The sequence below is a fragment of the Mercenaria mercenaria genome, chromosome 6, assembly GCF_021730395.1.
Source record: "Mercenaria mercenaria strain notata chromosome 6, MADL_Memer_1, whole genome shotgun sequence".
Classification (NCBI taxonomy): domain Eukaryota; kingdom Metazoa; phylum Mollusca; class Bivalvia; order Venerida; family Veneridae; genus Mercenaria; species Mercenaria mercenaria.
The window spans coordinates 42,151,958-42,165,833 of NC_069366.1; the positions used below are offsets into that span (position 1 = coordinate 42,151,958).

Consider the following 13,876-nt stretch of genomic DNA (forward strand, 5'->3'; position numbering starts at 1 on the left):
TTGATTAAATTAATAGTAATAAATGCAAGTGTTTGATAGGACTTTGAAGCATAAATGCGATGTATACCGGGAAGTATCAGAAATGCAGTATTAATTTAAAAATACACAGTACTATTCGACCTCTTTTGTAAAGCGTCGTAATTTATCAAGAAATAATGCATTTCTTATGGGAAGACTGTTCTGTCCAACATTTTCAATGCATTAATTCCCCACCAACGCCGAAAGTCTTTTTAAAAGGTATTTCTTGTTTGTCTTGTTACACAGTTAAAAAAGAAAACTAATATTTTTAAGCATCAACACAGAACGTGGGGGTAAAAAAGATTCACACGAAACAAGATTATTCTATGCAGTGATGTCTGTCACTTGTGGAAAAGCTGCAAACATACAGTTACGCTAAAAAATAAAGTTATCATTTCACTAATTTTCCCATACAATAGCCTTACAAACAATAAAATGAACACAAGACTGGTACCTGCTGTAAGCTTACCAACTATTTTACGTCAATTATTGACGTCAATGCAAAATGTGAACTGTTATTTCAAGGTATACAAATGCATTATATTTGTATTAATCAATGACAGGAAAATTATAATCTTTTTTTTTTAAATACTTGACTTCTGCGGGAGCTGATGAAGTATAATAATTGTAGAAGTGTTTGCAAAATAAGAAATACGTACGGGATTTTTTTTTTTGTAATAGCATACGCGAGTGTCGTCATTACATAAAATTGTGCATAATGAAGTTTAAGTGAAAATCAAACAACGCATAAAACTTCCAAGTGACTTTATTGAAAATATAAAAATAAAGTATAAAATATTAAGATCAAGGTACAAAATCTTAGAGAAAAACATGTTAAACTCGCGTTTACAGTTGGTGCTGAAGTTCCTTAGCTTACATGTGTATGTGATCAGACCGATTCCTGTCAATTCTGTAAGCTACACGTGTATGTGATCAGACCGATTCCTGTCAATTCTGTAAGCTACATGTGTATGTGATCAGACCGATTCCTGACAATTCTGTAAGCTACATTTACAGTCTTTCTTTTCTCACTGTTAGCAAGGTGACTCCTCCCCTGAATCTACCGAGGCCGTATCTGCTTCAACTATTGTTTCTACATGATTTCCCAGTCCAGTTTCATATGTTACTCCACACACCGGCATCCAGTAGAAGAGTTTATGTTCCCAACTTGCCCGCCATTTTGACTCGGATTTGCGGCTATTATCTTTTCTTAAGGCAAGCTCTTCCTGAAGTAGTTCCCTCGGGAAAAATGCTGGTTCAGGTTGGGACCAATCATACAGTCTAAAAATCAAATGTAATTATATAAACCATGAAGGCCTTACATATTTTCTTATGTTTGTTAATTGGCATTTGAGCAAGTTTAAAGTTTGGGATAGTACCAACCTGGCGAACCTTTCCATATTTTCTGCAACCAAACTTGAAAGAAAAAACGTTTTTTTTGTTTTTTTTTCAATGTACGATTTCTGCCTATGATTATATAAAACTATTTATCAGTACATCTAAATATTGTTCAAAGCATGCCTTTTTATCTTTATTTACGGCTTACATCCCAGTGCTGCGTTTTCTATCATATTAAATTGACCTACTTTATATACCTTTAGGAAACAAGAGCTGTCACAGGAGACAGCACGCTCGACTATTTCGATGAAGGATAGTGAAACAGTGCACATCTAAGGAAGCTGGAGCTGTCACTGGAGACAGCACGCTCGACTATTTCGATGAAGGATAGTGAAACAGTGCACATCTAAGGAAGCTGGAGCTGTCACTGGAGACAGCACGCTCGACTATTTCGATGAAGTATAGTGAAACAGTGCACATCTATGGAAGCTGGAGCTGTCACAGGAGACAGCACGCTCGACTATTTCGATGAAGGATAGTGAAACAGTGCACATCTAAGGAAGCTGGAGCTGTCACTGGAGACAGCACGCTCGACTATTTCGATGAAGGATAGTGAAACAGTGCACATCTAAGGAAGCTGGAGCTGTCATAGGAGACAGCACGCTCGGCTATTTCGATGAAGGATAGTGAAACAGTGCACATCTAAGGAAGCTGGAGCTGTCACAGGAGACAGCACGCTCGACTATTTCGATGAAGGATAGTGAAACAGTGCACATCTAAGGAAGCTGGAGCTGCCACTGGAGTGTTTAATGACTCCAATGTGGATGAGGATAATGGACAATAGTTTTAGCCCGAGTGAAATGCATTTTGTAATAACAGAGACAGAGTAGTGAGAACAGAGAATGAAAGTGTGTAAAAACATGAAGAAAATATAAAAGGGACATAATTCATGGAATAATGTACCATGTTTCATGCCATGTGACTAATAATGTTAAACAACTTTTAAGTTTAAATCAAATCTATACAGTAATAACTAAGTTGGAGCGAAAGTGCATCACAACTTTTACTGGACATTTTCAGTAAAAAGGAGATTCAATTCATGAAGTATTGGTGCCAGAGTTATGGAACTTGTGTTACATGATGTGGGTGATGATGTGGAACAACCCTTTTAAGTCGGAGTCAAATCTATTTAGAAACAACCAAGATTGGTGAAAACAAATCATCCAAATAAGACTACAATATTGTAAGTAAAAAGGGGACATAAACCATGAAACATTTGCGCTAGTGTTACGAACCTTCTGTCATATGATGACGATGATTTGGAAGATCAAAATTAAGCAGAAATCCTTAGTAAAAAGGGAGAATAATTTATGCAACATTGATATGAGAGCTATAGCCATTGTGTCATATCATGTGGGTGGTGATGTGGAAGATTTATTTCTGAATCAAATCCATTTAACAAGAACAGAGATAAATTGAAAATGCTTGAAATTTTAAGTAAAAGGGGAAATAAAACAAAATCATATTTTTACGCGAGAGTGAAAACCTTTGTGTCATATCACGTGGTTGTTGATGTGGAATAATTATTTTAATGTTGAATCAAATCCCTTCTGTAACAAAAGATGCAATGTGAAAATGCATCAAAATTAAACTAAAACTGGCATGATTCATAAAAAAATCGGTACCAGAGTTACAAACCTTGTGCAATATAATGTGGGTGATGAGTGGAACAACTATTTTAAGTTTGCAACAAATGCTTTTTGTTATAACTGAGATAGAGTGAAAGTGCACCAAAAGTTTAATCTGAAATTCTACGCCAAAAGGTGGATAATTCATGAAATATTGGTGCAGTAGTTATGAGATGTAAATGGTGATGAGGAATAACTATTTTAAGTTCAAAGAAAACCCATCAAGTAATAACTAAGATAAAGATAAAGTTCATCAAAACTTTATATTAACCAAGATGTGGACGCGGACACCGAGGCGAGTAGGACAGCTCTCTATATACTTTGTATAGTCGAGCTAAACTGATGTCAATGAATTTCCACACTGTAATTTTTACCTGAAGTATTTAACTATTGCGACTCCTGGGATCCACAAAGTCGGTGTGAGAATCAGAAACGCTGCGAGAAACTTACACCATCCCGGCCATGCCTGTGTTACGTTTTCTCCCTGTAATGAATTTAAAAAAAAAATATTTTCAACTGTAAACAATGACAAATAATGATTTCATTAGATAAGTTACACAAAAAAGTATTCATTTCAGCATTATCAGTTATTTATGGCATTCAGTGTATTTAAACAACGGTTTAGTCGGTCGTGGTTTTTTCAAGCCAACCAACCCATAAACTGTGTACATGTACTCACCAAATGCCTATGCCAGGCTTCATACGTTGTTCCTGTGGACATCTTGCCCAGACTAGCAAGCAGTATGATAAACATAGCTAAAGGTGAAATATACTTCCAGCAGGCCAACCAATACCAGTTGGGTCTCTGTCCTGTCATTAACTCGATGTCGTCTCCAAACCTACATGCAAATACACGTATGACTGCATTAACTAAATACAAGTGTGATGAAGGATGACTATGTTCGTGTGCATATCATCTTTGAAACAAGAGCACTGCCCTGCGGGTGCTGACGCTCATCTGATTTTTTTTTGTATAATAGAAATATTGTCCTACCCATGATTTTCTAAGTCTAAAACGGGCCATCATTCTTGCAAAAAGCAGGATAGAGTTATGTTTCTTGATGTACAGCGTCCGCTTATGATGGTGAAAAACTGTTGCAAGTTTTAAAGCAATAGCTTAGATAGTTTATGAGAAAAGCAATAATTATTGCAAAAAGCAGGATGGAATTGTGTTTCTTGCTGTACAGGGTCAGCTTATGATGGTGAACAAGTGTTGCAAGTTTTAAAGCAATAGCTTTGATAGTTTAGGAGAAAAGCTGACCTAAACATAAAACTTAACCAAGAAAACTGATTTTATAAGTCCAAAAGGGGCAATAATTCTTGCAAAAAGCAGGATGGAGTTATGCTTCTTGATGTACAGGGGTCAGCTTATGATGGTGAACAAGTGTTGCAAGTTTCAAAGCAATAGCTTTGATAGTTTATGAGAAAAGCTGACCTAAACATAAAACTTAACCAGGCAACGCCGACGCCGATCAAGTGATGACAATAACTCATCATTTTTTTTCAAAAAATCAGATGAGCTAAACAAGAGCTGTCAGTGGACAGCGCGCTCGACTATTCTCAGTGCTTGATAGTATAATATAAGCAATGAGTAAAACTTTAACATTTCTATAAGCATATTCTAAGTCGAAAAGGGGCCATAATTCAGTCAAAATGCTTGATAGAGTTGCCTCCTCCTTTTTACAGACTTGGGTCATGATGGTAAACAAGTATGCAAAATATGAAAGCAATATCTCAATGGACTTGGAAAATAGTTGGGGTGGTACGCAAACTTTAACATTTATTCTAAGTCGAAAAGGGGCCATAATTCAGTCAAAATGCTTGGTAGAGTTGCCACCTCCTTTTTACAGACTGGGGTCATGATGGTAAACAAGTATGCAAAATATGAAAGCAATATCTCATTAGACTTTGAAAATATTTGGGGTGGTACGCAAACTTTAACATTTATTCTAAGTCGAAAAGGGGCCATAATTTAGTCAAAATGCTTGATAGAGTTGCCTCCTCCTTTTTACAGACTGGGGTCATGATGGTAAACAAGTATGCAAAATATGAAAGCAATACCTCAATGGACTTTGAAAATAGTTGGGGTGGTACGCAAACTTTAACATTTATTCTAAGTCGAAAAGGGGCCATAATTCAGTCAAAATGCTTGATAGAGTTGCCTCCTCTTTTTTACAGACTGGGGTCATGATGGTAAACAAGTATGCAAAATATGAAAGCAATATCTCAATGGACTTTGAAAATATTTGGGGTGGTACGCAAACATTAACATTTGTGTGACGCTCACGCTCACGCTCACGCCGACGCCGGGGCGAGTAGGATAGCTCCCCTATTCTTCGGATAGTCGAGCTAAAAAATGACATCACTACAATATAAATACAAATGTTGTATAGATGAAATGACTAAATATAAAACATCCAGTAACTTGGATAATAAAAGGTACTGAAGTTATAGGAAGACTGAAACAACTTATTTGCATTTTTCAGTATTTTCCAATGTTTGTATACTAATTCGATTAAGAAATGTATAATTTCTTACCTTTTTAAACCATAGATATAGGATACTGAGATAACTTGGAAAAGAGCAACAATCAGGAGTGGCAGGTTGCCGCTGTACTCGTCAAACAAGGTAAATATATAGGCGCCAGCTTGGTTAGCAAAACATAGGGACATAACGAAAGACCCGCTACATATTGCACCTGAAACAATGAGCACTGACATAGACAAATAAATATAAAACATGGTCCATAAATATTGTGGAACATTTATCTTTCATATACATACGAGTAGGCCTATATTCTAAAACCTTCATATCAACACGTACGTATCTTATATAGAACTAACAAAACTGTGGAACCAGGTTTGAATTAGGCTACACATGTGTATGTGTAGAAGGTCATGCGTTCATAATTTGAAATTCCGAAACATCACCTACTGGGTTTACTCTATATAGGAATAGGTCGGGAAATGCATCTTCAACAAAATATTTCTTAATTTTTGGGTTTCATTTCACCAAAATCATTTTATGTGTCGCTTCCAACAAAGTTAAACATTTGTACATTATCATTAACCCTTATCATGCTGAACATGATTTATTCTGCCTTTGCGACCAGTGTAGATCATGACAAGCCTGCACATCCGTGCAGTCTGATCATGATCTGCACTATTCGCCATTCAATCAGTATATTTTGGTAAGCACCTCATTAACAGTTAATGATACTGTCCAAATTGAAAGATGGAACAGCCCATTATAGAAATTTAACAGGCTAAGGGTTAAATATACTTACAGAAATATTGCCATTTCTTTGCTTGTGGTATAAGGTTCAAGTCCATTAGGGACGTAACAACGCTCTCCACCATGCCAAACATACTGTCGAGACCAAGGGCCAGTAACATCAGGAAGAAAAGCACGGACCAGAGCTGTGCTATCGGGAACTGATTGATAGCTTCAGTGAAAGCCATAAATACAAGGCCAGTCCCTGATGCTGACTGTAAATAAGAAACGCCATTAATATGCTAAACTGTCAAACTGACCAAAAAGCTGTATATAGGCATATGTATCGTATTTAGTAATAGATCTGATGATATGTATGTTAAGATAGTGCCACCGTTTATAAACTTAACCACTGTACCATGTCAAATGCATGTTTATGAAAAACATGTTTCTTAACATTATAGTATTTGCTGTTTGCTAGGAAAATGCACATCGTCATGAACATATACATGTACTAAACCTTTTCAATTTCCTGTTTTAAATCGCAAGCTGGTAATTCCGGCATCTCTCCGACCACATTGTACCAGACATCCGTCATGTTATCGTACAATGTAAAGTTTGTTACCGCCCCAGTTGTTGGCACAATAATGTCTGTCGTATTAAACAACCGTTCGATCTCATAGTTTCGCTTCGTCATACAACTGTTGTAACTTTGAGTTGCCTTGAATCCTGAATGATACAAACAAACAAATTTATTGCATTCATTGCAGTTGTAACATACAAATGTAGATTTTTCTGTTTATGTCCACATGGATTGGATAATGTGGGAGACCAATAAATTGTGTGTAAGGCACAATCCTAAATTAGAAGCGTTTTCTTCAAAATCATTATCACACCAGTAGCCGTTGAGAAAATCCAGAAGTGATTTTCAAACTGAAAATCAGGGAAATAAAATTTCTTAAATTCCTTAGATGGAAACCTTGACGAATCCACACACTTGTAACTACTGAGGCACAAATAAAGCATCCCTGTAACAGTTATCAGAATACTGAACAACAAGTTGCAACCCGCACTATCTTCTAGAATATTGCAACACTGAAGCGTCTATTTGGAGTAAACAGATATTTAAATGTTACCTAGTATTGAAAAAACGACGACGCCGGCAAAGACAGAGGTACCGCAGTTGACGACGGAAACCAAAACAGCGTCTTTAAAGCAGTTGTTTCTGATCGGCATGTACGAAGCAAAGGCAATTAATCCGCCGAAAGCTAGACCAAGGCTGAAAAATATTTGTGTTGCTGCATCCAACCATACTTGAGGATCGATTAACCTACCAAACTGAAATTGAAGAGAGTTCAAAACCTGAAATAGCTTTCCTAACAATATGAAAAGATCAGATATTCATAGATATACAGTTTGGTAAAATAAGATTGACAAGAAACTTTTCAACGGAAAACAATATATATTTTTAAATCAATTTATAGAGCTATATGGAAATTAAGTATTACTGGCAAATACTGTTTGTCTTTTGAACTGATATTAACACTTCATATCCACTTCTCTGCTCTGTGTACACTATTCTCACTTCAATATGAAATATAAAGAGAGAGGAAAGGATTGCCGAAGCACATTCACACGTTACTGAATTTCTGACATACACTGTATCGCAAAAATGAAGTATATTGTTGGCTTCATGCGAGAGAAAAAGAGGAAGCAGTACTAACGTCAGGAACGAAGAAGTGTCGGACACCGTGGTGGAAACCATCCAGAGTCACTCCTCGGAAGAAGAAAATGACCAGCACGAGGTAAGGAAATGTTGCCGTAAAATAAACAACCTGTTAAAAATTAAACAGTAGAGTGTCTATATATGAACTTTATATAAAGTGGTTTCAGAAAATACGATTCTATTCTGCTTATGATTCAAATACTTTAAGTTCATATAAACTGAAGTCAAAACTTATAAAAATACAGGAAGTCATTTAGTTTGTTCATAAGAGTTTAAACAGAAGTGTATATATAACTTATGCGGACAAGTGTACTTAAGAATAAATCCAAAAGTTACTGCATGGTGTAGTTTTTATAATTTGCTACAACAAAATGTGATTTTGACATAAGAATGTACATCATCTACCTTTCCGCTTGAAGCAATTCCTTTACAGATGCAGAAGAAGACGATAAGCCAAGCAACTAGTAATGACACGACAATCCACCAGTTCATACTGCCGCCGTCTGCGACGTCAGAAGATATATTCAATGTCTCCCGGTACCAGAAGTACGTCGTCGGACTACTTAGCTGCAAATAAAGAATCTTTTATTTCAAATAAATATGTGAGTGGTTATCATCAAAACCTCCAGAAACAGGCGGCGAAAGATGATTTAAAATGAACTTTATATTTTTATTGGCGGAGGAACAAACAAGACCCACCTCTGTGTATTGTATTCTAACTCCATTTCAGTGCAAAGATAAATTATAAGAACATTACTTCGTAGTCAAATGGTGTTTGACCAAACCTGTGACAGCAATGTCAGAACAAGAGCACCGCCTGCGGGTGCCATCGCTTGTCTGCAAGTGTTGGACAATATGTAAGAAAAGAGCTATAGTTCATATTTTCTAAGTAGAAAAAGGGCCATAATTCTGACAAAATGCAGGTAAGAGTTATGGTTCTTGACCTACATAGGCACATAATAATAATAAACAAGTAGAAGTGTGCAAAGTTTTAAAGCTGTAACTCTAATAGTTTTTTAGAAAAAGTGGATCTAAACAAAAAAATTAACCAAAGCCGACGCCGGCGATCACGTGACGACAATACCTCGTAGATTCTTTTCAAAAATCAGACGAGCTAATAAATCATTTACAATCTACGCGTAAGTTTCTCATAGTCTGCAGACAGTAAGTTGTAGACTTATTTCTAAATTGAAACTTACAGAAATACTGCCATTTCTTACACTCTAGACAAACTTCCCCTTACAAAGCTGCAGTAATACAGTTTAAACTTACCTGACATTCACCAATGACTTTTGTTGAATTACCGGCGACCGTTGTCGGGCATTCAGACCAAGGTAACGGAGACATGAAACTCTGCACAAGGTAATACAGACACCACGCAATAATCGTGTTATAGTAAAACCCCACCCAGAACGATACTACGGCGCTTGCGATACCAATTCCTCCAAGATACGGTGATATATCGTTCCATACGCCGACGGCACCCTTTCTCAGTCTTTGTCCAATAGCAAGTTCCAGATAGAAGATAGGAATCCCTTCTATAGCCAGCATTATTGTATAAGGTATGAGAAAAGCTCCTGTGGAAGGGTTAAAATTAACGTCGTTTCGAACACATGCACAAACTGGCTGATATACTAACAAGACATATTGAATATGTTTTGAAAATTAATATCTGTGCCTTATTTTTTACCTTTAGCATGAAGATTAATAAGACTGAAGAGATTGCGAATAATTTGACATTATGAACCGATTTTACATTGCACAGGATAATGTCGTGTCCTGGAGAAAAAATGTATGCTTCAATAACACTAAGAAATATTTATATAAATATTTAAATCATTATAGTAAACAACGTGCAGATATACAACATGTTTTATTAATACAGCCTACATAAACACACTTAGAATGATACGTATTTCATAAGTAGACATGCATACCTCCTCCATTTTTCTGTGCAAGGTACGGGAACCGCCAAACATTTCCTAGCCCGACGGCAAAGCCGACAACTGCGAGGATATACTGGGCCTTGTTATCCCAAGATTCCCGACTGTCCGTAGAATCTGTCGTCTCAGTATCGCTGGAGCCTGCAACATACATACATTAATTTTTGTTGAAAGTAAAATATCTGGAAGTAATAAAAGTATGATTTTCTTTCTGGAACATCACGGCATATTTTTTTTATCAAATGGGTCGGACAAAGCCCCCAGTGTTTCGATGAAGCGGACAAAGCCCCTCTCGCAGTTTTAACAGATAGGATTTAAAAAAAAAAAAAAAAAAAAAAAAAAAAAGAACTCCCGCTGAAAGGGGTGCGGATACAATCCCTCCCATTAGACTGTAGATGCCCGCCTACTTAGCTCAATCGGGAGAGCGCAAATCTACGGATCGCTGGGTCGTGAGTTCGATCCCCGGGCGGGGCGTATGTTGTCCGTGACGATTTGACGATTTGATTTGTGTCTGATATCCTGAGTCCTGAGTAAACATTTGACTAGCCTATCAAATTGGCCAAGGGGATTATGACTACAGCCGAGATTTTAATGCATTCCACCAATACCCAGACATGTTCCAAAATAACATCCGGGCTTTGAATTAAAATCAAAATTTCGCTGGGCCTACGATTGATTAGTTTGTCTGGAAACAGCTGTATACATAACTACGCAGTGCAGCGTAAACAAATAGGTATGAATAAAAGAAAACAAGCCTGCATTTTTTTGTACTTCTATCTCTTTATCAATTATTGTCACAGTTATATATGTATTTGAAGTGTAGATGCGTATGTAATAATAAAAATGATTATTAGATTTGCATGGAGAAATATGCACTCCTAAAGTCGCGCAATATTTCCGCTGCCGAACTCATGCATATTTCTCCATACAAAGCTAGTAACCTATAAATATCCGCAACACCATTTGAATATATCTATCAGTTCCCGGGTAGATCATTTACATGTTATTCATAAGTTTTTACAAAATCTGACAACTGCGTCAGTCAGAAACGATCTTGGCGATGCGAAAGCTTTTGCAAATAAAATACAACCACGTGATTGTAAGTTCTATCAAATACTCCCTAGTTCGTCTTGGGATTTTGACGAACCTCTGGTGAATGAGAATGATTTTATAGAGTTGTAATGCAAAACGTGTTTCTTCAAATAACATGAACTCTACTTTATCTGTATTTTAGGTGATAGTCTGTATGAAACTTCTTAATTTCTTACCTTATTTGTATTCATTATAGATATGTTTTATCGATAACAAAATAAATGTCCAAATGTTTGTTAAGAAACTTATTGTAGAAAAATACCTATATACTTTATATTACTTTATTCAGTCACACTGTTCCATTATGTGATCTAATTGTTGTTGTTTTTGTTTGCCCTTCCCGAAAAAAAAAACAGCGGGAGGGGTTTAGTCCGCTTCATCAAAAGACAACGGGAGTGGTTTTATTCAGGAGGGATTTTGTCGTACACTCAAATCTTTGCCAAACGTAAACATCAGTCAACGTACATGCAACAGAAAAATATCAACTAACGCCGCAGCCGCGCTTTTTGCAACACGTTTATTGTCATAGTTCATAAAATTATAAAGAAAGAAATGGTTCTGTGTAAATAAAAATAACGGCAAGCAAAAATTACTGCTATAAAAGACAGAATTCTGTGACGAGAACTAGATCTTTCTGAAAAAGTTGTGTGGGTCATAGAATGAAAATGTACAAGCGAACCTTTCCTCCTGGGTATAAGTCCATCCGTAGAATCTGCCACAGCCGCTGTCTCCGACTTGATCATCTCTACTTTTTTCGTATCCATACTGAAATATCTCTTCACTGTTTACAGTCTCTCAATGTATTTGCTAAACCTTTCGTTGTGCCACAAGCAGAAATGCTTTCACGCAGTGAGAAAATGTATCTGCAGCTGTTGGTCGTCTGCTTGCAGGTCTAACTCCCGCTGTGTCCAGTGTTTGTCTGCTCTTATCTGACTTATTACCTGTAAATGTTAGTGATTTGATAATTGATGTTACGCAACAAAAGGCGATAAAGATAAATATGTGCCATTCAAAGAATTACTTCATCCCCCGAGGCCATGCTTAACGTGTAGGTGAATATTGACTATGTTGAAGAAAATATTTCAAAAGGTCATTTGGTGCTCTCACAATTGGTGTGATCACTATGAAACTCTTAAAATTGCACAGCGTTAATATTAATATGGGCGGCGGTTACCGCCAAAATTAGTAAATATTATACAATCCATTCATAAACAAGTCAGTCAGTGCAGCATTTCAACGCCGTCTAGTCTAAAATTCCATCCCGTCCAATATATTTGCATTCAACGCATTGTATTTTGAAACCATTTAATACAAAACTTCATTCCATCCATTTAAAAACATGGAACGATGCATTGAAAAACTTGTTGCGATGCACCGCAATATGAAATCATCCAACAAAACATAATACCATGAGCTCAACGTGAAGCCGTTTAACACAACATGAGTACGTGCAGTGTAAAATGAAATGATTTATTACAACTTGACGCCGACTAATGCATATTGAAACCGCTTTGTGTAATTAAGAGCGGTGTATAAAAACTTGATGCCATGCAGTCCAATGTGAAGACGTTTAACGCAACATGAGTTCGTGCAGTGTAAATTGAAACGATTCATTAAAGCTTATTGGCGCCGTCTAATGCATACTGAAACCGTGTTGTGTGATCTGGAGCGGCATATCAAAATTTGATGCCATACAGTCAAATGTGAAGCCGTTTAACGAAACACGAGTACGTGCATTGTAAAAGGTTAATAAGACTATCAGCTGTTATAAATATAGATTCTGGATCAGTTTTACATAGGAATTTAAAATTTGTCATAAAACCAACCTTGTGGTAAAATTCTAACATTTTATTTTACACTGTTCCTGCGATTTATCTGAATATTAAAAGGGACCTTATTTTCGTGAAACATCTTTGTTCTGTCATCAAATTTTGATATGCCGATCCTAATCTCTTTCGTTGTTTTTCCATGTTGTTGAACAGCCTATAAAAAATTTGCATTCACGGCCCTGAACTGATTTCTCATATTTCTAACACACATAAATATATGATAAACTGTTTAGTTATTTTCTCCATTTAAAAAATTGTATTTGTATGTCTATAAAGAAGAGACAAATTATGTGCGTGTGTGTGTGTGTGTGTGTGTGTGTGTGTGTTTTGTCAATGATAATCTGACGGACCAAAATATCCAATGCGTATCCAAAAGCGGATAAAGTGGGTTAGAGGGGACAGCAAATTTGAAAATGCTTCAACCATGCAGTACCCTCCCCCTCCACACCCCCTCCAAAAAAAAAAATCAGAAAGATATCATTTTGAGAAATGCCAGAGTAGAGAAGCGACTGTGTTGCTCGGGCTTAGCACTCCATGTGACATTTTCATCCTGCGATAGACGTATAAAGACTGTTGAGATCAAGTAATCTGCAATAATGGTCACAGTGTTTTTTTTTTATACTGACACTAATGTTTTCTCAGAAAACCATTTTCTTTCTAGGCTCATATCTCAGCCTCATGTAAAATGCGATTCTGAAGTTATATAATTTCTTGAAGACCTCATAGTATACGCCTGTCAATATAGCCTAGTACCCTACACTTTTAAAAATGAAGCCTTTAATTACAACATTGTAAATTCCGTGCAAAAGTATGTTTGTAGTAACTGAATAGCTGTCCTTCAAAACGTTTCTTTATTATTTTCATAATTATAGACAATGTGACAAGAGTTTATGTTTTTATCATAATACTATTAGAACTGTTTTTAAAATCGCTAGTTTGACTTCATTCAAAGTGTCGCTGTAAACAACGTCTGCTGTAAACAACGTCTGCTTTTTTACCAGTGCGATTTATTGGTGTACAATGTAATAA

The 13,876-nt window shown here is 36.4% G+C and overlaps 1 protein-coding gene across 1 annotated transcript; it reads right to left on the reverse strand.

Annotated features, from left to right (window-relative positions):
* Nucleotides 1-773: 773 nt before the first annotated feature.
* LOC123550184 (sodium-dependent neutral amino acid transporter B(0)AT3-like) lies at nt 774-11,955 on the reverse strand. The gene is made up of 12 exons (XM_045338615.2): nt 11,698-11,955; nt 9,921-10,067; nt 9,256-9,560; nt 8,389-8,550; nt 7,982-8,092; nt 7,394-7,595; nt 6,778-6,986; nt 6,331-6,532; nt 5,583-5,742; nt 3,724-3,883; nt 3,419-3,528; nt 774-1,299 (listed from the first exon to the last, which is right to left on the reverse strand). Exons 1-12 carry the CDS (start codon nt 11,780-11,782, stop codon nt 1,053-1,055), a joined length of 2,100 nt encoding a protein of 699 aa, XP_045194550.2. The 5' UTR covers nt 11,783-11,955; the 3' UTR covers nt 774-1,052.
* Between the last annotated feature and the right edge of the window lie 1,921 nt (nt 11,956-13,876).

Bases quoted from the DNA above. Each gene is read 5' to 3' on its own strand.
- LOC123550184 (XM_045338615.2), bottom strand. From the start codon at position 11,782: ATGGATACGAAAAAAGTAGAGATGATCAAGTCGGAGACAGCGGCTGTG. The intron at 8,551-9,255 runs GTAAGTTTAAAC...CTTTATTTGCAG, and splicing joins AAGTCATTGGTGAATGTCAG to CTAAGTAGTCCGACGACGTA. The intron at 7,596-7,981 runs GTTAGTACTGCT...CTTCAATTTCAG, and splicing joins GACACTTCTTCGTTCCTGAC to TTTGGTAGGTTAATCGATCC.